The sequence below is a fragment of the Stenella coeruleoalba genome (genome assembly GCF_951394435.1).
Source record: "Stenella coeruleoalba genome assembly, chromosome: 7".
Taxonomy (NCBI): Eukaryota; Metazoa; Chordata; class Mammalia; order Artiodactyla; family Delphinidae; genus Stenella; species Stenella coeruleoalba.
In genome coordinates, this window is record NC_137153.1 from 16,138,396 (window position 1) to 16,165,192 (window position 26,797).

The following is a 26,797-nucleotide window of genomic DNA, read 5'->3' on the forward strand; positions in this document are numbered from 1 at the left end:
ACCACCAAACCACCTTTACAACAAATGCTAAAGGATCTTCTCTAGGCAAGAAACACAAAAGAAGGAAAAGACCTATAATAACAAGCCCAAAACAATTAAGAGAATGGGAATAGGAACATACATATCGATAAATACCTTAAATGTATATGGATTAAATGCTCCCACCAAAAGACACAGACTGGCTGAATGGATACAAAAACAAGACCCATATATATGCTGTCTACAAGAGACCCACTTCAGAGCTAGAGACACATACAGACCGAAAATGAGGGGATGGAAAAAGATATTCCATGCAAATGGAAACCAAAAGAAAGCTGGAGTAGCAATTCTCATATCAGACAAAATAGACTTTAAAATAAAGACTATTACAAGAGACAAAGAAGGACACTACATAATGATCAAGGGATCGATTCAAGAAGAAGATATAACAACTGTAAATATTTATGCACCCAACATAGGAGCACCTCAATACATAAGGCAAATACTAACAGCCATAAAAGGGGAAATCGACAGTAACACATTCATAGTAGGGGGCTTTAACACCCCACTTTCACAAATGGACAGATCATCCAAAATGAAAATAAATAAGGGAACACAAGCTTTAAATGATACATTAAACAAGATGGACTTTATTGATATTTATAGGACATTCCATCCAAAAACAACAGAATACACATTTTTCTCAAGTGCTCATGGAACATTCTCCAGGATAGATCATATCTTGGGTCACCAATCAAGCCTTGGTAAATTTAAGAAAATTGAAATTGTATCAAGTATCTTTTCCGACCATAACGCTATGAGACTAGATATCAATTACAGGAAAAGATCTGTACAAAATACAAACACATGGAGGCTAAACAATACACAACTTAATAACAAAGTGATCACTGAGGAAATCAAAGAGGAAATCAAAAAATACCTAGAAACAAATGACAATGGAGACACGACGACCCAAAACCTATGGGATGCAGCAAAAGCAGTTCTAAGAGGGAAGTTTATAGCAATACAATCCTACCTTAAGAAACAGGAAACATCTTGAATAAACAAGCTACCTTGCACCTAAAGCAATTAGAGAAAGAAGAACCAAACAACTCCAAAGTTAGCAAAAGGAAAGAAATCATAAAGATCAGATCAGAAATAAATGAGAAAGAAATGAAGGAAACGATAGCAAAGATCAATAAAACTAAAAGCTGGTTCTTTGAGAAGATAAACAAAATTGATAATCCATTAGCCAGACTCATCAAGATAAAAAGGGAGGGGCTTCCCTGGTGGCGCAGTCATTGAGAGTCTGCTTGCCGATGCGGGGGAAGCCGGTTCGTGCCCTGGTCCGGGAGGATCCCACATGCCGCGGAGCGGCTGGGCCCGTGAGCCATGGCCGCTGGGCCTGCGCATCCAGAGCCGTTGCTCTGCAATGGGAGAGGCCACAATGGTGAGAGGCCCGCATACCGCAAAAAAAAAAAAGGAAAAAGGGAGAAGACTCAAATCAATAGAATTAGACATGAAAAAGGAGAAGTAACAACTGACACTGCAGAAATACAAAAGATCATGAGAGATTACAAGCAATTCTATGCCAATAAAATGGACAACCTGGAAGAAACGGACAAATTCTTAGAAATGCACAACCTGCCAAGAATGAATTGGGAAAAAATAGAAAATATGAAGAGACCAATCACAAGCACTGAAATGGAAACTGTGATTAAAAATCTTCCAACAAACAAAAGCCTAGGACCAGATGGCTTCACAGGCGAATTCTATCAAACATTTAGAGAAGAGCTAACACCTATCCTTCTCAAACTCTTCCAAAATATAGCAGAGGGAGGAACACTTCCTAACTCATTCCACAAGGCAACCATCACCCTGATACCAAACCCAGACAAGGATGTCACAAAAAAAAGAAAACTACAGGCTAATATCACTGATGAACATAGATGCAAAAATCCTCAACAAAATACTAGCAAACAGAATCCAACAGCACATTAAAAGGATCATACACCATGATCAAGTGGGATTTATTCCAGGAATGCAAGGATTCTTCAATATGTGCAAATCAATCAACGTGATACACCATATTAACAAATTGAAGGAGAAAAACCATATGATCATCTCAATAGATGCAGAGAAAGCTTTCGACAAATTTAAAAACCCATTTATGATAAAAACCTTGCAGAAAGTAGGCATAGAGGGAACTTTCCTCAACATAATGAAGGTTATATATGACAAACCCACAGCCAGCATCGTCCTCAATGGAGAAAAACTGAAAGCATTTCCACTAAGATCAGGAACAAGACAAGGTTGCCCACTCTAACCACTCCTTTTTTTTTTTTTTTAAAGAAGATGTTGGGGGTAGGAGTTTATTAATTAATTTATTTTTGCTGTGTTGGGTCTTCGTTTCTGTGCGAGGGCTTTCTCTAGTTGTGGCAAGCGGGGGCCACTCTTCATCATGGTGCACGGGCCTCTCACTATCGCGGCCACTCTTGTTGCGAGCACAGGCTCCAGATGCACAGGCTCAGTAGTTGCAGCTCACGAGCCTAGTTGCTCTGCGGCATGTGGGATCCGGCAAGACCAGGGCTCGAACCTGTGTCTCCTGCATTAGCAGGCAGATTCTCAACCACTGCACCACCAGAGAAGCTCTTCACCACTCTTATTCAACATAGTTTTGGAAGTTTTAGCCACAGCAATCAGAGAAGAAAAGGAAATAAAAGGAATCCAAATCGGAAAAGAAGAAGTAAAGCTGTCACTCTTTACAGATGACATGATACTATACATAGAGAATCCTAAAGATGCGACCAGAAAACTACTAGAGCTAATCAATGAATCTGGTAAAGTAGCAGGATACAAAATTAATGCACAGAAATCTCTGGCATTCCTATACACTAATGATGAAACATCTGAAAGTGAAATCAAGAAAACACTCCCATTTACCACTGCAACAAAAAGAATAAAATATCTAGGAATAAACCTGCCTAAGGAGACAAAAGACCTGTATGCAGATTATAAGACACTGATGAAAGAAATTAAAGATGATACAAATAGATGGAGAGATATACCATGTTCTTGCATGGGAAGAATCAACATTGTGAAAAGGACTCTACTACCCAAAGCAATCTACAGATTCAATGCAATCCCTAGCAAACTACCACTGGCATTTTTCACAGAACTAGAACAAAAACTTTCACAATTTGTATGGAAACACAAAAGACCCCGAATAGCCAAAGCAATCTTGAGAACGAAAAATGGAGCTAGAGGAATCAGGCTCCTTGACTTCAGGCTATACTACAAAGCTACAGTAATCAAGACAGTATGGTACTGGCACAAAAACAGAAAGATAGATCAATGGAACAGGATAGAAAGCCCAGAGATAAGCCCATGCACATATGGTCACCTTACCTTTGATAAAGGAGGCAGGAATGTACAGTGGAGAAAGGACAGCCTCTTCAATAAGTGGTGCTGGGGAAACTGAACAGGTACATGTAAAAGTATGAGATTAGATCACTTCCTAACACCATACACAAAAATAAGCTCAAAATGGATTAAAGACCTAAATCTAAGGCCAGAAACTATAAAACTCTTAGAGGAAAACACAGGCAGAACACTCTAAGACATAAATCACAGCAAGATCCTTTTTGACCCACCTCCTAGAGAAATGGAAATAAAAACAAAAATAAACAAATGGGACCTAATGAAACTTCAAAGCTTTTGCACAACAAAGGAAACCATAAACAAGAACAAAGACAACCCTCAGAATTGGAGAAAATATTTGCAAATGAAGCAACTGACAAAGGATTAATCTCCAAAATTTATAAGCATCTCATGCAGCTCAATAACAAAAAAACAAACAACCCAATCCAATAATGCGCAGAAGACCGAAACAGACATTTCTCCAAAGAAGATATACAGACTGCCAACAAACACATGAAACAATGCTCAACTTCATTAATCATTAGAGAAATGCAAATCAAAAGTACAATGAGATATCATCTCACACCAGTCATAATGGCCATCATCAAAAAATCTAGAAATAATAAATGCTGGAGAGGGTGTGGAGAAAAGGGAAGCCTCTTGCACTGCTGGTGGGAATGTGAATTGGTACAGCCACTATGGAGAACAGTATGGAGGTTTCTTAAAAAACTACAAGTAGAACTACCATATGACCCAGCAATCCCACTACTGGGCATATACCCTGAGAGAACCATAATTGAAAAAGAGTCATGTACCAAAATGTTCACTGCAGCTCTATTTACAATAGCCCGGAGTGGAAACAACCTAAGTGTGCATCATCAGATGAATGGATAAAGAAGATGTGGCACATACATACAATGGAATATTACTCAGCCATAAATAGAAACGACTTTGAGCTATTTGTAAAGAGGTGGAGGGACCTAGAGTCTGTCATACAGAGTGAAGTAAGTCAGAAAGAGAAAGACAAATACGATATGCTAATACATATATATGGAATTTAAAGAAAAAAATGTCATGAAGAACCTAGGGGTAAGACAGCAATAAAGACACAGACCTACTAGAGAGTGGACTTGAGGATATGGGGAGGGGGAAGGGTAAGATGGGACGAAGTGAGAGTGTGGCATGGACATATATACACTACCAAACGTGAAACAGATAGCTAGTGTGAAGCAGCCGCAGAGCACAGGGAGATCAGCTCGGTGCTTTGTGACCACCTGGATGGCTGGGATAGGGAGGGTGGGAGGAAGGGAGACGCAAGAGGGAAGAGATATGGGAACATATGTATATGTATAACTGATTCACTTTGTTATAAAGCAGAAACTAACACACCATTGTAAAGCAATTATACTCCAATAAAGATGTGAAAAAAAAAATGGTCCATACACAAGAATGTAAAATTCCCCTTCCTTTCTCACTTTGCTGCTATGGACATCTTTGTTCTTTAAACTACATGGCACCCTGGTCCCTACTTCTTGATCCTCCTAGGACCCATTTACAGAGGTATGCTGGAAAAAGAAAAGTAGTAAAAAAAAATAAAAAAAAATAAACTTTTTTTTTTAAGACCAACAGCCTCTATTTATTGGTCAATTGCAGCTTCTTTCCTAATGAGATACAGCCATTCCTTTTTTTGGGTATTTGTACATTTCAGCCAGTTAAGGGAGAAGGGGAAGGAACACTCAATGACAGACACAGATGTTTCTTTTTTGGTGAAAGCAAAAAACCTTTATAAACAACATCCCACTGCTAAGTAAAAGTGGGATAGAAAAACCTTGACTGTTTTTAATCTGGCATTTATGTATATCTTCTCATTCCATATGTACAGGTTATTTGGGTACTATTACCGTCCACTGGCAGAATACTTAACAGTAAAAACAAGTATCAGGATGGAAAAAGTATTAACAAAAGCTAAGAAAAAAATGGCTTCAGGAGGGTGGGCAGCAGTAGAAGCAGAAAGTGTGCAGGAAGGTCCTGCCAATCTTCCAATCTTCCAGAAAGAGCAGTGGATCTAGTACACTGGATCCACTGCTGGATCCAAATTATAAAATCACAAAAATCATCCCACAAAAACAAATTGATACATGGTTCTCTAGTGCTCTCCTAGATACACAGTGGGTTCAAAAGACTTTTGGGAGATGGCTCAGAACCTAATTACTGTATATAAAGCTGTTTTCAGGACTATCTTTATGAAGATCTTAATGTTTTATCAGTAAATCCACTAGAAGAAAAATTACTTAAGCTGCAGCACTGGGAACAAATTATGCAAATCTCTGAACGGCAAAGGCTGCAGCACTAATAGCTAATAGATACTTCTTTTAGGCATGGATAAGTCAACTGCACCTTATTACTCGTCAAAGGGAAGTGATCATTTTCACAAGTAAAGTGCTGGGTTATTTCTCATTACCCATAGTTCTCTCAAAAGTTACTCACAGCTGAAGAGTAGAGTTCAAACTCTTGCTCAGGAAGGAAAGAATGCCAGCCATCTTCTATCACTTCAAACATGGGCCGGTAAAAGAAAGGGTACATCAGAGTGATGGAGTCCAGGGTAGACAATGCCTAGGGGAAAAAAGAAATAAAAAAGAAAATTGGAACATATCACAATTTTAAACACTTTCTAATTGCCAAATTGGTATTAAATACGGCCTAATAATGATGGACACCCAATATATTTCTCTAACATGGTATTTATCACTAGATACAATTATACCTTACTGAGGCTAATTACCATGCTTTCAGCCTCTAAGTTTCTGGCACATAACATACACTCAATTAGCATTTGCTGAATGAAGAAAAGAACAAAACAACGTGCACACCTACTCAGGAGAAAAATGAAAAAACTGCTTCTTGAGACCATTTAATAAGCCCTAATAAAAAGGTCCAAATACTTCTGGGGATCAGAGAATAGGTTTTGGTTAGTCAGTAAGGCCTTGGCTCAAAATCCAGTTATTAACTATACAGAAACATATGTAAATTATTTAAAATCAGTGTGTGTAAGCAATTGTAAAAAAGCTTAGTAGCCAAAGAGTCAGAAGGGAGTCAGACTGCTGGACTCAAATTCCAGATGCCGATGCAAGAGTGTTTAAGTAATGTAACCACTCTATGCCTCACTTTCCTTAGCTGTAAAGTAGAGGAAGTAACCTCATAGGGCTACCTCTACCTCTTAGGGCTGTTGGGAGCATTAAGAGAGAAAATGTATGTAACAGGGCTAGAACAGTACCTGGCACATAATAAACTCTAAAATAATTTTAGCTGTTACATGTTCCACATCGCCTCCATCGATGTGAAATTTCCTCCCTTCCTAGAGTGATATGGTCAGGTATTCTCATACCTTTATGCTACACTGACCCAAAACCGGGGCAATAACTCTGTGGTCCCAAAATAAGCCTATTGCCATCTGAAGCACTTGAATTCTGGTGACAACACCAGGGAAACCTGACTAGATGGAGGAACTGAGAAACAGAACATCACCTGGCAGTTTCATCCTTCTGACAGGGGAGTTTTAGAAAGCATTTCTGTGAGCGGGGAAAAAAAAGCAGCAAAATCAATTAGCATAATTCAAACTGCAGTAATTTTGGAGACACTCAGCTGGAGGCGAAGAGGGCCCAACATCACGCTAACATCCCCAAGCTCTCAGAATAAAGCTACCTCCTTTTAGGTCAGTAGAACCTTTATTTTATTTTATTTTTAAATTTTATTATTTAAAAGATATTCTTCGCAATATTAAAAAATTTTTTTCAGCTTTACTGTGGTATAAATTGACAGCTTTATTAAACTGTAAGATATTTCAAATGTACAAAGTGATGATTTGATACACATGCACATCGCAAAAGGGTTTTCCCCCATCGAGTTAATTAACACATCCATCACCTCACATATTTACCTTCTGTTGTTGTTTATGAAAACATTTAAGTTCTACTCTCTTAGCAAACTTCAATTACATAATACAGTGTTATCAAATATAGTCCATGTTACACATTAGATTCTCAAACCTTATCTCATAAACATCTGTAACTTTTACCAACCTCTCCCTATTTCACCCACCTCCAGCCCCTGGAAACCACTTTTCTACTCCCTGTTTCTATGTTTGCTTTTTTTTATTTTTTAGATTCCACATATAAGTGATACCATGAATTACTTGTCTTTCTCTGTCTGGCTTATTTCACTTAACACAACCCCCTTCAGTTTCATCCATGTTCTTGCAAATGGCAGGACTGCTTTCTTTTTTTTTTGCGGTACGCGGGCCTCTCTGTTGTGGCCTCTCCCATTGCGGAGCACAGGCTCCGGACGCGCAGGCTCAGCGGCCATGGCTCACGGGCCCAGCCGCTCCACGGCATGTGGGATCTCCCTGGACCGGGGCACGAACCAGTGTCCCCTGCATCAGTAGGCGGACTCTCAACCACTGCACCACCAGGGAAGCCCAGGACTGCTTTCTTTTTTAAGGCTGAATAATATTCCTGTGTGTGTGTGTGTGTGTGTGTGTGTGTGTGTGTGATTTTCCCTATTCATTCATCCATCAACACACTTAGGTTGTTTCTATACCTTGGCTATTATGAATAATGCTGCAGTGAACATGGGAGTACAGATATTTCTTTAAGACAATGATTTTGTGTTTCCTTCGGATATATACCGAGAAGTGGGATTGCTGGATCATATGGTAGTTCTATTTTTAATTCCTTGAGGAACCTCCATACTGTATTACATAGTGATCGGTACAACCATTATTTTATTTTATTTTATTTTGCTGTACGCGGGCCTCTCACCACTGAGGCCTCTCCCGCCGCGGAGCACAGGCTCCGGACACGCAGGCCCAGCGGCCATGGTTCACGGGCCCAGCCGCTCCGCGGCACGTGGGCTCCTCCCGGACCGGGGCGCGAACCCATATCCCCTGCATCGGCAGGTGGACTCTCAACCACTGCGCCACCAGGGAAGCCCACAACCATTATTTTAAATGCATGTCAGCAACCATTCTGGCAGGCAATAAGCACTCAGGCTCAGATTTGTCGTGATTACGTTTCATGTCACTAGAGACAGAACTTTTCCTTTAAACACATTAATGCTCAAAGAACTGAAGTCATTTCAACCCTAAAAGGCCACTGAAACTATATAGAAAATAAGATTCATCTGACTTCCTGCTATAATTTAGAAAACCAAGCACTTGCCAGTTATTCTTCCAATGGGATTCTATTTATGGCAACAGAATATATTTGGGTATATGGATTTTGATAACAAAGAATAGTTCAACCGTGCTTTATAAGAAATGCACTGGTCTTCCCTGGTGGCGCAGTGGTTGAGAATCTGCCTGCTAATGCAGGGGACACAAGTTCGAGCCCTGATCTGGGAGGATCCCACATGCCGCGGAGCAACTAGGCCCGTGAGCCACAACTACTGAGCCTGCGCGTCCGCAGCCTGCGCTCCACAACAAGAGAGGCCGCGATAGTGAGAGGCCCGCGCACCGCGATGAAGAGTGGCCCTCGCTTGCCACAACTAGAGAAAGCCCTCGCACAGAAACGAAGACCCAACACAGCAAAAATAAATTAATTAATAAACTCCTACCCCCAACATCTTCTTTAAAAAAAAAGAAAAGAAATGCACTTATTACTACCAAATTATGTCAAGATGTATGGAAGAAGGGAGGGAAATTGGATGCCAGGAAAAGGCGAGAGGCCAAGTACAACATGTGTATTTACTATGTTGTTAAAACAAGGTCAAATTACTTACTGCTTCTTTTCAGCCGTAAGGCTTCTACATAATCAGTCAGTTTCTACAGAGCTTTAGGTAATATGTGTAGCTAAATAAACAACTGATTAGTGTCAGATGCCAAGAAGTTAAGTAAATGCAATCAGCAAGTGGGGTAATAGGCTTTGCCTTGTTTCTTTACCACAGGCAACTTCACTAACACCCACCATCTATCTTACAAGTTATAAACGGGATAAGAAAAAAAAAATGTGGACAGCTCAGTGAAAATCCAACCCCACAACTGAAAAAAAACACAGGCTCAACTGAAGTGGGTGAGTGGCATTCCCTGGCTCAAACAGCAGGACAGCATTTCCCTTTAACAGCCTAGAAGCCACAGTGCGTTTCTCACTCATGTCAGCAAATTCAGCCAAATCAACATGACTGTGTTATTTCCAAATGATGAATATGTAAGACAAACAGTTCAGCTCATCTTCTCATTTCCTTAAGTAAAATTTAGCAAAAGCAGAAAGAAAAATGCTACATGCCATTTTCTCAGTACCACAACAGTGGTTCCTCTGTTTCTCTATTTTTGTTTAAAAGCCAAATGAGATCCTACAGATTTAAGCCTTTCTGCCGCCTTTAACAGTTAAGCCAATAGCATTTATTTTGCATACAAAGCCCAGATCAGTCACTCAAAGACAGAAGGAAAAAAAAATCAGTGTGTCTCTATAATTACCTAGAAAATACTGTAAACATGAAGTTAATTGCTATAATTTAGTGGCAATGATTTAAAATAAAGCAACTTAAAATCTGAGGGTATACAAAAATCGTTTAAAATGGGAAAGAAAACAGTGTGAGCTCTTCAATTTAAATATTAAATTATCCAAGTAAAATTTCTATTATTTGTAATCTGAACAGATATTCAATATCATTTCTGTAAATATAAAATACATCCTGTCTTAAGCAAACATAATTATGGAAATTCAGATTTACTAAAAATAAACAAGACTACAATCATTGTTGATAATTACTTGCTTTACAAAAGAAATAACGTTTTTAAAAAGTCTCAGCATTTATATACACACAATGGAATATTATTCAGCCTTAAAAGGGAAGGAATTCCTGTCACATGCTACAACATCCATAAACCCAGAAGAATAACCAGCATTAAAAACTGCTGTAAGTCAATAAAATCTTTTTACATTCCTATAACAATGACTCAGGGTGAGGCTCTTCCATTCAGTCTTCAATATTTGAGTCACAAACATGACTAAATATCTAAAAGAAACATATAGGGGCAGGACAGGAATAAAGACTCAGACGTAGAGAATGGACTTGAGGACACAGGGAGGGGGAAGGGTAAGCCGGGACGAAGTGAGAGAGTGGCATGGACTTACATATATTACCAAATGTAAAATAGATAGCTAGTGGGAAGCAGCTGCATAGCACAGGGAGATCAGCTCGGGGCTTTGTGACCACCTAGAGGGGTGGGATAGGGAGGGTGGGAGGGAGACGCAAGAGGGAGGAGATATGGGATATATTTATATGTATAGCTGATTCACTTTGTTATAAAGCAGAAACTAACACACCATTGTAAAGCAATTATACTCCAATAAATAAAGATGTTAAAAAAAAACATAAGAGCTACAGTGAAGCAGAAAATAAGGTTCCTTTTAATGATTATTTATTTTCATCACATTTTGCTTCCAAAATACTTACCTCAATGGAACTGGCTATATTCAAACATTCCTCCATTCCAGGAATATCCAACTGAATAATTCGAAAATCCTTACATTTTATGATGATGGTACCCAGTGGTCCCACAAACCTATAAAAAATTATAAATTATGCTTAGGGACCTATATACTCCCCACTCAAAGTATATGATTATTTCTTTAAAAAGAGGAGGTTATAATCACCATCTACACAGGCAGACCTTCTTTTATTGCACTTCACTTTATTGAGCATTGCAGATATTGAGTTTTTTAAAGATTGAATGTTTGTGGCAACCCTGTGTCCAGCAAGTCTATCAGCACCATTTTTCCAACAGCATTTGCTCACTTCATCTCTCTGCATCACATTTTGGTAATTCTTACAATATTTCAAACTTTATTATTATTGTTGTTGTTGTTATTATATTTGTTACGGTGATCTGTGATCAGTGATCTTTGATGTTACTATTTTAATTGTTTTGGAGCACCAGTAACCATGCCCATATACTACAGTGAACTTAATTGATAAATGTGTGTCCTCTGACTGCCCCACCAACTGCTGTTTCCCCATCTCTCTCTCTCTCCTCAGGCCTCCCTATTCCCTTAGACACAAAAATATTGAAATTAAGCCAATTAATTACTCTATAATGCCCTCTAAGAGCTCAAGTAAAAGGAAGAGTCACACATCTCACTTTAACATCAAAAGCTAAAAAGGATTAAGCTTAGTGAGGAAGTCGAGACAGGCCAAAAGTTACACCTCTTATGACAAATAAGTAGCAAGGTGTGAATGCAAAGGAAAAGTCCTTGAAGGAAATTAAAAGTGTTACTCCAGGGCTTCCCTGGTGGCGCAGTGGTTGAGCGCCTGCCTGCTGATGCAGGGGACACGGGTTCGTGCCCCGGTCCGGGAAGATCCCACATGCCGCGGAGCGGCTGGGCCCGTGAGCCATGGCCGCTGAGCCTGCGCGTCCAGAGCCTGTGCTCTGCAACGGGAGAGGCCACAACAGTGAGAGGCCCGCGAACCGCACGCGCCCCCCCAAAAAAAAAAAAGTGTTACTCCAGTGAACACATGAATGATAAGAAAGCAAAACAGCCTAATTGCCGATATGAAGAAAGTTTTAGTGGTCTGGATAGAAGATCAACCAGCCACAACATTCCCGTAAATCAAAGCCTAATCCAGAGCAAGGCCCTAACTCTAATTCTCTGAAGGCAGAGAGAGGCAAGAAACCTATGAAAGAAAAGTCTGAAGCTAGCACAAGTTGGTTCATGAGATTTAAGGAAAGAAGCCATCTCCATAACATAAAAGTAAAAGCAAAGCAGCAAGTGCTGATGTAGAAGAAGCAGCAAGTTATCCAGGAGATCTAGCTAAGATAATTCATGAAGGCAGCTGCACTAAACAACAGATTTTCAAGGTAGACGAAGCCTTATATTGGAAGGAGATGCCATCTGAGGACTTCCGTAGCTAGAGAGGAGAAGTCAGTGCCTGGCTTCAAAGATTCTAAGGACAGATGGACCCTCTTGTTAGGGGATAATGTGACTAGTGACTTTAAGCTGAAACCAATGCTCATATACCATTCCCAAAGTCCTAGCTAGGGCCCTTAAGAATTATGTTAAATCTACTCTGCCTGTGCTCTATAAATGGAACAACAAAGCCTGGATGACAACACATCTGTTTACAACATGGTTTACTAAGTATTTTAAGCTCACTGTTGAGACCTATTGTTCAGAAAGATTCCTTTCAAAATATTACTGCTCAGTGACAATGCACGTGATCACCCATTATCTGATGGAGACGTTCAATGACATTAATGTTGTTTTCATGCCTGTTAACACAATGCCCATTCTGCAGACCATGGATCAAGGAGTAATTTTCACTTTCAAATCTTATTATTTAAGAAATATATTTCAGGGACTTCCCTGGTGGCATGGTGGTTAAGAATCCACCTGCCAATGCAGGGGACACAGGTTCGAGCCCTGGTCTGGGAAGATCCCACATGCTGCGGAGCAACTAAGCCCATGAGCCACAACTACTGAGCCTGCGTGCCACAACTACTGAAGCCCATATGCCTAGAGCCCGTGCTCCGCAACAAGAGAAGCCACCGCAATGAGAAGCCCACACACCGCAACGAAGAGTAGCCCCCACTCGCCGCAACTAGAGAAAGCCCACACACAGCAACAAAGACCCGACGCAGCCAAATATTAATTAATTAATTAGTTAATTTTTTAAAAAAAGAAACAGATTTCAAAAGGCTATAGCTGCAATACATAGTGATTCTTCTGCTAGAACGGGGCAAAGTAAATTGAAACTTTCTGGAAAGGATTCACCATTCTAGATGCCATTAAGAATATCTGTGATTCATGGGAAGCGGTCAAAATATTAACATTAACAGGAGTTTGGAAGAAGTTGATTCCAACCCTCAAGGATACTGTTGAGGGGTTCAAGACTTCAGTGAAGGAAGTCACTGCAGATGTGGTGGAAATAGCAAGAGAACTAGAATTAGAAGTGAAGTCTGAAGGTGTGAATGAACTGCTGTAGTCTCATGATAAAACTTTAATGGATAAGGAGTTGAACAAAGTGTTTTCTTGAAATGGAATCTACACCTGATGAAGATTGTTGAAATGACAACAAAGGATTTAGAATATTACATAAACTTAGTTGATAAAGCAGCAAGAGGGTTTGAAAGGATTCACTCTGATTTTGAAAAAAGTTCTACTGTGGGAAAAATGCTATCAAACAGCATTGCATGCTACAAAGAGATTGTTCTTGAAAGGAAAGAATCAATGTGGCAAACTTCACTGCTGTCTTATTTTAAGAAATTTTCACAGCCACCTCAACCTTCAGCACCCATCACCCTGATCAGTCAGCATTCATCAGCACTGAGGCAAGACCCTCCACCAGCAAAAAGATTACAACTCACTGAAGGCTCAGATGATGATTAGCGTTTTTTAGCAATAAAGTATTTTTTAATTAAGGTATGTACACTGTTGTTTTAGATATAATGCTACTGCACACTTAATAAACTACAGTATAGTGTATAATAACTTTTACATGCATTGGGAAACCAAAAAATTCATGTGACTTTATTGTCATATCGGCTTTACTGAGGTGGTCTGGAACTAAACCTGCAATACCTCCACCGTGTGCCTGTATTCAACTTTCTTCTCCCCTAGTAATCTAATTAAGGAAGAATCAAGCCTGCATCATTAAAATGTGAGCCACAAATAATTTTAAATATATTTAATTTTTTTTCAAATATATAAAGTAATTCATGCTAGGCCAATTCATTTAATGGAGATTATTAGGGGCCTTACTGCAAATTATAGGAAAAACAGATCTGTAATTAATGTATTAAGTGTTTGTGTAGAGATATTTCCAAAGCATAGAAAAACAGTTCATTTCAGATTTTACTTACTTCCAAACTTACAACAGTTGATTTGAAAAATAAGTATCTTTTGTTCAGTCTTTAAAACCTATTAACTTGCAATATCTATTCTAAGTCAAGGAAAACTTCAGAGTAAATGCCACGTGTAATCATAAATTTTGTATCAGTAAGTTTTGAACAAATTTAATTTTACCTTAGTTGGGATTTTTGTCTTCCTTTTCTTTTTTTTTTTTTTTTTTTTGTCTGCACTTGCTGATAGCTCTGATTTTTCTTTTGCTTTGCCACTGACTGCCCCAATTCTTTCCCATTAATACTTCTGAGTATTCCCTAAACTAAGAATTCTTAGATTGATCTAAAGCAGATAATTTTATTTATACTGTGCCTAGCTTAGGAAAATGACTCCTACAGCTACTCTTCCCAAATTCTACTTCAACTGTAAATACCCCCATGCCCAACATCACTGCACTGTGAATTTGGATAAGCAAAAATTATCAACATGGGTCAAATCCTAGCAAAGAAAATTCCACCAGATATCCACAACTAAACAACACAGTGGAATGCCTCTTATGAAATGTATTTTGAAAACTCATACTCTTGGCACTTCCACTTCTGGCAAAAGTGGAATAACAGAGACCAGATTTACCCTCCTACCTGAAACAACCAAAATAACTGGGCAAAATATAAGGAAAGACTGTTTTCAAGACACTGAACATCAGACAACAAAGAACAGAGCTCTCTGGGAGATGGGTGAGTTCAGTGACTGCCCCAATTTACTGTTTTGAGATTTTCCAAGTTATAGTGAAGGGAGAGGAAAACTGGGTGGGGTTGAGAGTCTGAGGAGACCACCTATATTAGGAAAGAAGGAAATTAATGAAGAAAATTTGGGTCTCAAATTAGTGACCTCAGATTCCACTATACTAGAAATAGAACAGCAAGATAAATCCAAAGCAGAGAAAATTAAATAAAGATAAAAAGAAAAAAAATTAATGAAATAAGAGAAGATTCTAGGGAAAAACAATAAAAGCAAAAATGACTCTTTCAAAAGATCAATAAAAGTGATAAAATTCTAGCCAGACTGATAAGGAATAAAGAAAGTCACAATTTACCAATGTCAGAAATGAGAGAGGTTACAATCACTACAGACTCCACAGACATTAAAAAATAATAAGGGAATATTAGGAACAATTTTATGCCAATAAATTCAACAAGGTAAATGATATGGACAAATTCCTCAGAAGATACAAACTACTAAAGCTCATTCAAGAATAAATAACCTGGTTAGAGCTATATCTACTAAATAAACTGAAATTTTCAATAAAATCTTCCCCACAAAGAAAACTCCAGTCCTGGGTGGCTTCACTGATGAATTCTATAAAACATTTAAGGAAAAAATACTATTAAGTCAAGACACACTCTTCCAGAAAACTGAGAAGAGGCAATTACTTCTCAATTCACACCTAAAGTCCAGCATTTCCCAAATACAAAACCCAAAAACATTACAAGAAAACTACAGACAAATATCCCTCATAGACATAGATGTAAAATTTCTAAACAAAACATTAGCAAACTAAATCCAACAATATATAAAAAGGATAATGTATCACGAGCAAATGGGGTTTATCCCCAAAATGCAAGGGTGGTTTAACAAAGTAATTTACCATATTAACAAACTGAAAAAGAAAAACAATATGCTTATCTCAATAGATATAGAAAAAGCATTGACAAAATCCAACAGCTATTCATGATTTTAAAATGAAACAAAACCACCCAACTCTCAGCAAACTAGGAACAGAAGTGAACTTCTTCCACCTGATAAGAGCATTTACAAAAACTAAAAAACTAAAAAACTCTACCACTAATAGCATACTTAATGAGAAAGACTGAATGCTTTCTCACTAAGATCAGGAATAATACAAGGATGTTCCCTCTCACCACTTCTACTCAACATTGTACTGGACTTCCCTGGTGGCGCAGTGGTTAAGAATCTGCCTGCCAATGCAGGGGACATGGGTTTGAGCCCTGGTCCAGGAAGATCCCACATGATGCAGGGCAACTAAGCCCAGGCGCCACAACTACTGAGCCTGCGCTCTAGAGTCCGTGAGCCACAGCTACTGAGGCCGTGCCGCACAACGAAGAGTAGTCCCCACTTGCCGTAACTAGAGAAAGCCCATGCACAGCAACGAAGATGGAATGCAGCCAAAAATAAAATAAATTAAAATTTTTATAAATGATTAATACAAACAAGTAACTGGAAACTGAAATTTGAAAAATATCACTTGAAATAGCATAAAAAATATGAAATACATAGAGGAAATTCTGACAAAAGATGTGAAAGACCTGTGAGTGAAAACTATAAAACATGGCTGAAAGAAATTTGAGACCTAAATAAGATAATGGAGAGATTTGTTCGTAAGTCAGAAGACTCAATATTATGATATCCTAGGTTAATTCTCATCAAGTTCACTTATCAACAGGTTCACCACAATTCTCACAACAGGCCTTTCTTAAAAAGAAATTGACAAGCTGATTCTAAAATTCATGTGGAGGAATTCCCTGGCGGTCCAGTGGTTAGGATGCCATGCTTTCACGGACAAGGGTGCGGGTTCAATCCCTGGTCGGGGAAGATCCTACAAGCTGCACAGCACAGCCAAAAATAAATAAATAAATAAATATTTTAAAAATTCATATGGAAATGCAAATGACCTCAAATAACCAAAACAACTTGGAATAAGAACAAAATCAGACAGCTAACACTATATAATTTAAAGACTTAATATAAAAATAAAGACTGTGGCAGCAATGGCATCAAACAGATCAATGGAATAGAACAGAAAGTCTAGAAATATATTCACTTATATATGGACAAAGGTGTGCAAAGACAATTCATTGAAGAAAAGGCAGACTTTTCAAGAAATGGTGCTACAACGATCAGATATCTATATGAAAAAAAGAATTTGGATCTATACATGAACCATATACAAAACTAACTAAAAATGGATCATGTATCTAAACCTAAAACTATAAAACTTCTAGAAGAAAACACGGGAGAAAATCTTTGTGACCTCTGGTTAGGCAAAGGTTTCTTAGCTATCACAACCCCAGTCTATAAAAGAGCTAATAAACTATATGTCTTCAAAATTTTAAATGCTTGCTCTCTGAAAGACACAGTTAAGGAGAATAAAAAGACAAGCCACAGACTGAGAGAAAACATTTGCAAATCTTATATTTGATAAAAGACTTGTATCAGAATATACTTAGAAAAAAAAAACCCTCAAAACTTAACAAGGGAAAGGATTCTGGAAGACAGTGGAATCAGAAGCATTAGGAATCTGTCTTCCCACCTAGATAACAATTGCACTGGCAGAATCTCTTTGCTGTACCTATTTTGGAACTCTGATGTCTATTAAAGGCTTGCAACTTCCAGGGAAAGACTTGGATAATAAATTGCAGTTAATTTTGGATATATTCAGCTCTTAGCAAAATAGCAGCTACCCATTCCCCACCCCCACCCAAGTGACAAGCAGCTGTGTGTATGTTCCTGGAGCAGCTTGCACACAGCTTACAGGAGCCAGGGTGGGCAGAAAGCACCCTGTCCTCCAAATATCAGGGGTCTGTGCTGTGATTGTAGATTGCTGTTTCTGATCACAGAGGTGCAAACAGGCAGGCAGCCATTGTTGCAATTCCTCCCACTGTTGCAAGCTGCCTCCAGCCCCCAATCAGTGACTTTCAGTGGATTTACAGGGTCAGCTCTCTTCCCACTCCTCTTCATTTTTCACTTTCCCCCTTTCAGGAACCAGACATTAAAGATCAGGACATTTGAAAACAACTGTATATATAGGAAAATTAGGAAGTGACTGTGACTACACATACCCAGGCTCAGAAAAGACGAGAAAGCCTTAAGTTTACACCTCAGGCTGATCCTTGGTATACAGACATCCTACAGCAGTCAAAAAAGCAAAAATAATAAACAAAAGAAACCCCCCAAAACAGCAAACCCTGGGGACGAGGGAGAATCTGTTTTCCAGAGTTACCACATTATTAGATCTAAATGTCCAGTGTTGAGCAAGAAAAAAAAAATCACAAGGCAGAGAAATTATCAGGAAAGCATGGCCCATTCAAAAGGTAAAAAATAAACAGAAACTGTCCCTGAAAAAGACTTGATGGAAGATGATATCTTAGACAAAGACTTTAACAGTCTTAAAGATGCTCAAAGAACTAAAGGAAGGTATGGAGAAAGTCAAGAATATAATGTGTGAACAAAACAGAAATATCAATAAAGAGATAGAAAACGTAAAAAAAGAAAAGAAAAAACAAATTCTGGAGCTGAAAAGTATAAGAACTGAAATCAAAAATTCACAAGAGTGATTCAAAAGCAGATTCTCAGAAAGCAGAAGAAAGAATCAGCAAACTTAAAGACAGGACAATGGAAGTTATCAAGTCTGAGAAACAGAAAGAAAAAAAGATTAAAGAAAAGTGACCTGTGAGGTACCAACAAGCAGACCAACACACACACAGTGGGAGTTCCAGAAAGAGAAGAGAGAAAGAAAAGGGCAGAGAGGATATTTGAGAAAATAATGGCTGAAAATTTCCCAAATTTGATGAAAGACATGACTATAAACATCCAAAAACCTCAATGAACTCAAAGTAAGATTAACTCAAAGAGACCCACACCAGGAACTCAAAAACTCTGCAGCTAGAAGACAGTGGGCTGATATATTCAAAGTGCTGAAAGGAAAAACTGTCAACTAAAATCTGATATCCAGCAAAACTGTCCTTCAAAAGTGAGGGAGAAATTAAGACATTCCCAGATAAACAAAAGCTGTGGGAGCTTGTGAGCACTAGACCTGCTCTGCAAGAAATACTCATGGGAATCCTGCAAGCTGAAATGAGAGGACACTAGATAGTAACTTGAAGCTGAATGAAGAAATAAGTATCTCAAAAAGGTAAAATAAAAGGCAATTATAAAAGCTAGTATTGGGACTTGCCTGGTAGCGCAGTGGTAAGAATCCGCCTGCCAATACAGGGGACATGGGTTCGAGCCCTGGTCTGGGAAGATCCCACATGCTGCAGAGCAGCTAAGCCCGTGTGCCACAACTACTGAGCCTGTGTTCTAGAGCCTGCGAGCCACAACTACTGAGTCCACGTACCACAACTACTGAAGCCCACACACCTAGAGCCCGTGCAACAAAGAGAAGCCACCACAATGAAAAGCCCACAGACCGCAATGAAGAGTAGCCCCCACTCGCCACAACTAGAGAAAGCCCACGTGCAGCAACGAATACCCAACACAGCCAAAAATAAATAAAGTTACTTTTTTTTAAAATCTAGTATTATTGTAACAATGGTTTGTAAACGCCCATTTTATTTTCTACATCATTTAAGAGACTAATACATTTAAAAGAATTATTAGATTATGTTTTCAGGCCCAAATACATAAAAATGTAATTTTATGACATCAATGGAAAGCAGTGGGGACAGAGCTATAAAGGAGTAGAGTTTTTGTATGTTTTTGAAGTTAAGCTGGTATAAACTCAAATTAGAGTATTATAACTTTAGGATGTTAAATTTAATCCCCATGGTAACCACAAAGAAAAAAGCTACAGAATATACACAACAGTAAATGAGAAAAAATTTTAAACATTTCATTACAATAAAATCAACTATGTGCAAAAGAAGACAGTAATGAAGGAAATGAGGGACAGAAAAGCTTTAAGGCATATAGAGAACAAACAGCACAATGACAGAAGTAAGTCCCTCCTTACCAATAATTACTTTAAATGTAAACGGATTAAACTGTCAAAGGATAGACATTGGCAGAATGGATAAAAACATGATCTGGGCTTCCCTGGTGGCGCAGTGGTTGAGAGTCCGCCTGCCGATGCAGGGGACACGGGTTCATGCCCCGGTCCAGGAAGATCCCACGTGCTGCGGAGCGGCTAGGCCCATGAGCCATGGCCGCTGAGCCTGCGCGTCCGGAGCCTGTGCTCCGCAACGGGAGAGGCCACAACGGTGAGAGGCCCGCGTACCACAAACAAACAAACAAAAAAAACCATATGATCCAACTATAGTCTGTCTCACAAGAGACTCACTTGAGATCCAAAGACACAAACACGTTGAAATTGAAGGAATGGAGGAAAAAGATATTCCAAGCAAACAGTAACCAAAAGACAGCAAAGAAGGCTTTTCTAGTATTAGACAAAATAGTCTATAAATCAAAACTGGTTATGAGAGACAAAGGACATTATCCATTAATAAAAGGTTCAACACAGCAAGAAGGTGTAACAATTATAAACATTTACACATCTTATGACAATCAAAATATTTGAAGCAAAATCAGAAGTGAAAGGAGAAATAGACAGTTCTACAATAATAGTTGGAGACCAAACAGATATACATATGGAAACAGAGGACTTAATACAATAAACTAACTAGACCTAACAGACATAAACATGCTACCCAACAACAATAGGATACACATTCTTCTCAAGTGCACATGGAACAATTTTCAGGATAGACTGTATGTTAGGCCACAAATCAAGTCTCAACAGATTTAAAAAGACAGATATAGAGACCTCCCTGGCAGTCCAGTGGTTAAGACTCTGAGCTTCCACTGCAGGGGGTATGGGTTAGATCCCTGGTATGGGAACTAAGATCCCACATACCGCTAGGTGCAGCCAAAAAAAAAAAAAAAAAAGATATCATACAAAGTATCTTCTCTGACCACATGGGATGAAGTTAGAAATCAGTAACAAAAGTAAAATTGAGAAATTCACCAAATTATGGAAATTAATACACTTTTAAACAACCAATGGATCAAAGAAGAAATCACAAGGGAAATTATAAAACACAGACAAAAAAAATGAAAACAAAAACGTGACATTACAAAACTTATGGGGCACAGCAAAAGCTGTATATATTATATATACATATATATAAAACCACCTGATAATATGATAAATCAGTCAAGGATGGGTTGTTAGATGATGGTTTTAGGAAAACTAGCTTGCTACATGAAGAAAAACAAAGTTGGATTCTTATCACACTTGAAACAAAGGTAGAATACAAATGAATTAAAGACCTAAAAATGAAGGGTAAAACTATAAAGCTAATATGGAAGAAAAGTAGGAGAATATCCTAGTAATTTTGGGATAAGGAAGGACTTCTTAAGACTTAAAAAGCACAAACCATAAAGTATCAATGAATTTTGTATTAAAATTAGAACTTCTGTTCCACAAAGGGCACCACACAAAAGTTAACAAATGGGTGAGAGATATGCAGAAGATATCTGCAATGTCTAAGCAAAGAATTAATACCTAGAGAGTATATAAGGAACTGGTGCCAAAAAAAAAAAAAATCACCAGATAAACACCAAGGCGGGCTTCCCTGGTGGCGCTGTGGTTGAGAGTCCGCCTGCCGATGCAGGGGACACGGGTTCGTGCCCCGGTCCGGGAAGATCCCACATGCCGCGGAGCGGCTGGGCCCGTGAGCCATGGCCGCTGAGCCTGCGCGTCCGGAGCCTGTGCTCCGCAACGGGAGAGGGTCCGGAGCCTGTGCTCCGCAACGGGAGAGGCCACAACAGTGAGAGGCCCGCGTACCACCAAAAAAAAAAAAAAGAAAAAAGAAAGAAAGAAACACCAAGGAAATTCACAGGCAATCCACAGAAAGGGAAAAATATTTTTAATGATTTGCTAACAAATCACTGCCCTTCTACAATCCATTTTCTGCCAGCTACCAGAATCATCTTCTAGAAGTCTAGCGATTGCTACTTCCACGCTTTCAACTCTCCAAGGCTTCCCATGAAAACCATCCCAATGGCGTAACAGGCCCTACACCATCTGGCCCCTGCTTATCCCTCCAACCACGTTTCTGCCATCTCCCTAGTCCCCCTAGCTTCTACCCCATGCTCACTGCCCTCCTGCCACACCTGCCTCTTTGTTCTTCCTCCTACAAGCCAGGCATGGTCCTGTCTCAAGTCTCTGCCTTTGCATTCCCTTTGGCTGGAACGCTCCTTCCTCCAATATTCACACTGCAGGCTTCCTCCCTTCATTAATTCAAATGTCACTTGTCTTCTTGAACTGACTCCAGGCATTCTCTATCCTAACATCTTCCTTTATTTTCCTTCCTGGCATTTATTACCTGACGTTGTTATATATTTATTTGTTGACTTATGTGAATGTCCATCTCCTCCACTAGTACATAAGCTCCTCATCTGTCTTAGTCACCACTGCATCTGCACAGCCCAGACAGAACTCAGCATATAGGAGACACATGGAAGTAACTCTTTTGAAAGCAACAACTCAACAAACTCTGATCTGACCATTAGCTAGCTAGCTCTTTCCATTACATCATGCTGCTTCCCAGGAAAAAGATAAATGTGTACAGTTTGTCATTTCTCCCCTAACAGATTAAAAAGTGTTTATCTTAAATACTTGGTTTAGCCCAACCAGGCCCAGCGTGTAGTGAATGCTAGGTAAATACGATGAAATGAGAGAGTGAAAAGCAACCACAGAAAGAGGTAAGGAAGAAAGAAAAGAGTTGGTGGCATGAAGAAACTCTAATTTGTATTCTATGGCACCACTGACCATTCAGTGGTTAATCCTTTTATTTCCTATGTGCCTATCTGCCCATGCCACAGTTTTGAAGGAGATAAAAATTAACCAAATTTGTGTCCTGGCTCCAAGGAGCTAACATATATGTAACTATCAAAATACAGATTGTAAAATACACTTATGAAAGAGGTATAATTAAAGAGCTATAGGATTTCAAGGTGAGGGGAATTACTTCTCATTGTGGGATTAACAGAAGAACCTGTGAAAGGGGTGGCAGATTGAAATGGTTAAACTGAATATTGATAGATGAGTAACAGCTGAAAACTTTTACACAGGAGAAGGTGATCTCAGGAATCTATCTAATAGGAGCCCTCTGCTTGAAAAAATAAATTTACCACCACTTCACCCGTTTTGTTTACCTTCTACTATTACAAAGTATTTTCTTTTAAGGCATAACCTCTCTAGGAATCTTCTTAATACTGTACCCAAATTCTCTTGAGAGGTAATAGAAAAAGCTGTTGTCATTCATTTATACTTTAGTGTTCACTGGATAACCAATTTACCTTCTTCTGGCTAGAGTAAGTACAAAGCCATTGGGGAAATGATAATTCTGACTGCAAAGGAAGTATAACTTTTTGTCTCTGAGGCACTACCCTGGAAAGACAGAGTCTGGGGTGCAAAATAAGAGGTTAATTAATTAATACCTTTGTTGAAGAGCCTACTCTGTCCTTTCCAAAAGCCAAACAGAGTAAAAATAAATAAAAGACATTATAATCTCCCATAATGGGAAGTCTTAAATCGATGACCCAGAAGGTAAGAAATAAGGAGAAATATGATAAACTGAACATTTTTGAGAGGAGGGGAAAAGGTTTTATGGAATTTAGACACTACATACTAAAGTCTACATACTCGAAAGTGGCAAGTAAAGACTCTACCTAAATCACGTTCAATCACAATTTCATGAACCTTGATGGACAATTAACATTCAGGGAATATGACGGTGCAAGCAAAAGAAATTTTAAAAGAAAACGTTGCATATCCCCCCACATGGTGTTATGTACCAAAAATGATAATCACGATAACAACCACGTGATAACCCAGCCAAACTGAATGGAAACCAGGGATCTCATTTGGATGGTTTTCTGCTTTCTAAAACTCAAATCCTCAATCTAGGCCAGAGGGGGCTCGATCTGCTGGCTGGTTGGGCGATGGGACGCGTTTCCGCAGACCTGCACCTGAGGACCCCAGGCTCCCCGCGGAATAGGGGGTGGGACAGGCACTCACCGCTTGTCGATGGCGTCGATGTTTGAATGGAGAAGCCACAGCTCCTCCGTGTTGTCCTGCCGGGAGGACAGGATCAGGTGGTGGCCAGTAAGACACAAGGTCCCCTCGACGGCCGGGTAGAAAGGCCGGTGCAGCACCACATTGTCCACCCGTGGGGTCTTAATCAGCTCCGCAAACTCCATGTTCCCCAGCGGCCGGAGCCAAGGGACTGCCGAGTCCCGGAGGGGCGAGACGGTTACGCCGCCGCTGGGCTGAAGGGAATGCCCAGGCGCTGGGCAGGCAGAAGGGGCGGGGACGCGGGCGGGGAGGTCGTGCCCCGCCCCAGGCTGGGGTGGGCGCGGCGAGGCCTGTGGCCACCGTCACAGGCCCCGGGAAAGCCGGGGCTGGACCGGGGCTGGGCCAGGCCGGACGTCGCTCCCTCACCGCTCTGTTCCCCCAGGCCCAGGACTCGGGCAGAGAGAACGCTCCGCGACAGGCCCAGCCGCCACCGCCGCCAGCTGAGGACCCGGCCTCGGGGCGGGCAGGCTGAGGGGACAAGAGGGAGGCCGACCCAGGGCCACTTTCCACGTCCGAGACGCTACGGACTCCTGGCTGAAGTAGCTACTCGCAGCCGGAGCTTAAAGCAGCTCCGGGCGGAAGCGGCGGGCTCGAAACTCGGAAGACAGCGGAGTCCGATCCGGAAGTCGGTCCCCGCCTAGGTCCGATGAGAATGCTTCCGGAAACACAGCAGGAATCGAAGATTTGTGTTCCTAGCAGGAAAAAGCTCTACCTGCAAGCCAACCGCCGCACCCGCCACCCCTACAAACATTCCGTTTGAGAAAAGGCTAGGGAAAAAGGGACGACGAGAAGACGTCCCTGACCTGCCTCCCTCCACTTGAGCAGTAATCCCTTTTCAGAGCGTGGGGCTGCCGTAAATTTTGGCGATTTTCATCCATTGGCCGTGAAGAGATGACTCATGGGATTGAGGCGGTGATTGTGACCACACAGAAGCGCCAGGTGTAAGGGAGGGGCACGGCCGGACGCCGCAGATGCCCAGAGGGCGAGCGCCAAGGTGCTGTGACCTGGAACAAGAAAGAGGAAAAGCATACAAACATCTATGAAAGGGACCTAGGTAGAAATACGTACAGTGCACCGAAGAGGAAGTGACCAATCCTATGCTTTGCGGAAACTCAAGTGACGCGCTAAAACAGTTTATGTAGCAGAACGGGCTTCAGTCTAGGTCTATGAAATTCAAGGAATTGAGCCTTGGTCACCACCGCACAGCCTTCCCATTAAATACAATCCAACTGAACTACTTCCAGACACCTTAACTATGCCAGAAATTTACCTGGTGTCTCCCTCCCCTTTTAAACTAACATTTTCATACTAAAATAGGGCATTAGAGGGGAAATATGCAAGGGTTTAAGACCCGGTCTACTGTTACTTCATTAACCTTTGAAATCTTCACCATCTAGAACCTAAGAACAGCGAGTTGGCTTAAGTCTCAGAATAAAGACAAAATAAATTGCCTGAATTCTCATCAGATCACCCAACACGTGTCCCTGCTTCTGTCCTTGTCCTAACTAAAACGTTCTCTTTCTTAAAACAAACCCCTTTATGAGATTGTTACAGCTGAGAGCCCAGTTTTATGTTGATTGTCTACAATAGAAAAACAACCATCAGAAAAGAAAGAATGAGCGGAAACGATTTATAAAGTTTTGTTTTTAATTTTGGAATTTTTTTTTAATTGGTACGCGGGCCTCTCACTGCAGTGGCCTCTCCCGTTGCGGAGTACAGGCTCCGGATGCGCAGGCTCAGCGGCCATGGCTCACGGGCCCAGCCGCTCCGCCCTGACCGGGGCACGAACTCGTGTCCCCTGCATCGACAGACAGACTCTCAACCACTGCGCCACCAGGAAAGCCCTAATTTTGGAATTTTTGTTGTCCTTCCACCATGTGGCTCATTATAACAATTACCAATTGTGTAGGGGAGAATTGACTTCTAGAATGAAGAATTAGGAAATGTTTTATGGAGAAGGTATCATTTGAGAGGAGGACCTTGAAGGATGAATTAAGATTTACACCCTGAATGCAGTTTAGCCTAGGTAGCTGTCCAGTTTAATGATGTCTTCTAAAGGTAGGGAAAAAATTCTTCAGAAATGTCATGACCTTTTTCTTTTAATTTTCCTGGGGAAAAAAAAGCCTATGAAAAGACCATTGTGTCATTACATTTTTAAATGGTTAATATTCCATAAAGGCATAAACTCTTTTTGCCAATGAGAAAAAAATTGTCAATATCATGTTGGGTTGTTATAATGAAATGCCAGAAACTATTAGAAAATTGCATCTTCTCTGGATTGAAACTCCAAGCATAGAAAGCCCTTGAGATCTGAAGAAAACATACATTCAATAGTAAAGAAGAAAGGAGGTGGGCAGCACAATAGCTTAACTTACCACATGAACAGTAGATGGCAGTAGAGTTCAACAGTAATGGGATAGGCTTTCCTTCTATTAAAATAATTAAGTGAAGCTGTAGTCAAACAAGTTATTACCCCAGCTGCCCGGGTATAAGGGTCTCAGAGGATTCTGATAAACCAAATAAGATGATGTCATTTATAATGTATATAAAACACTCAACACCTGACAGATATTGTCATCATTTCATGTGTAATAAATGGCACTGACGTGTAAACATCTAGATGTTATTCTATCAACTAGTCAACTAGCATGTATTAACTGCCTACCTGGTCATCGCCACTGTG

General features: G+C 40.1%; 1 protein-coding gene across 1 annotated transcript in view; it reads right to left on the reverse strand.

Annotated features, from left to right (window-relative positions):
- The window catches only part of MTMR9 (myotubularin related protein 9), a 93,515-nt gene extending 68,654 nt beyond the window's left edge, over positions 1-24,861 (reverse strand). Inside the window, exons 1-3 of the mRNA XM_079926346.1 lie at positions 24,058-24,861; positions 10,852-10,960; positions 5,887-6,012 (exon numbers count right to left, since the gene is read on the reverse strand). Coding sequence (XP_079782472.1) covers positions 5,887-6,012; positions 10,852-10,960; positions 24,058-24,239 — 417 coding nt within the window. The 5' untranslated portion in view covers positions 24,240-24,861. The remainder of the gene's footprint in view (positions 1-5,886; positions 6,013-10,851; positions 10,961-24,057) is intronic.
- Between the last annotated feature and the right edge of the window lie 1,936 nt (positions 24,862-26,797).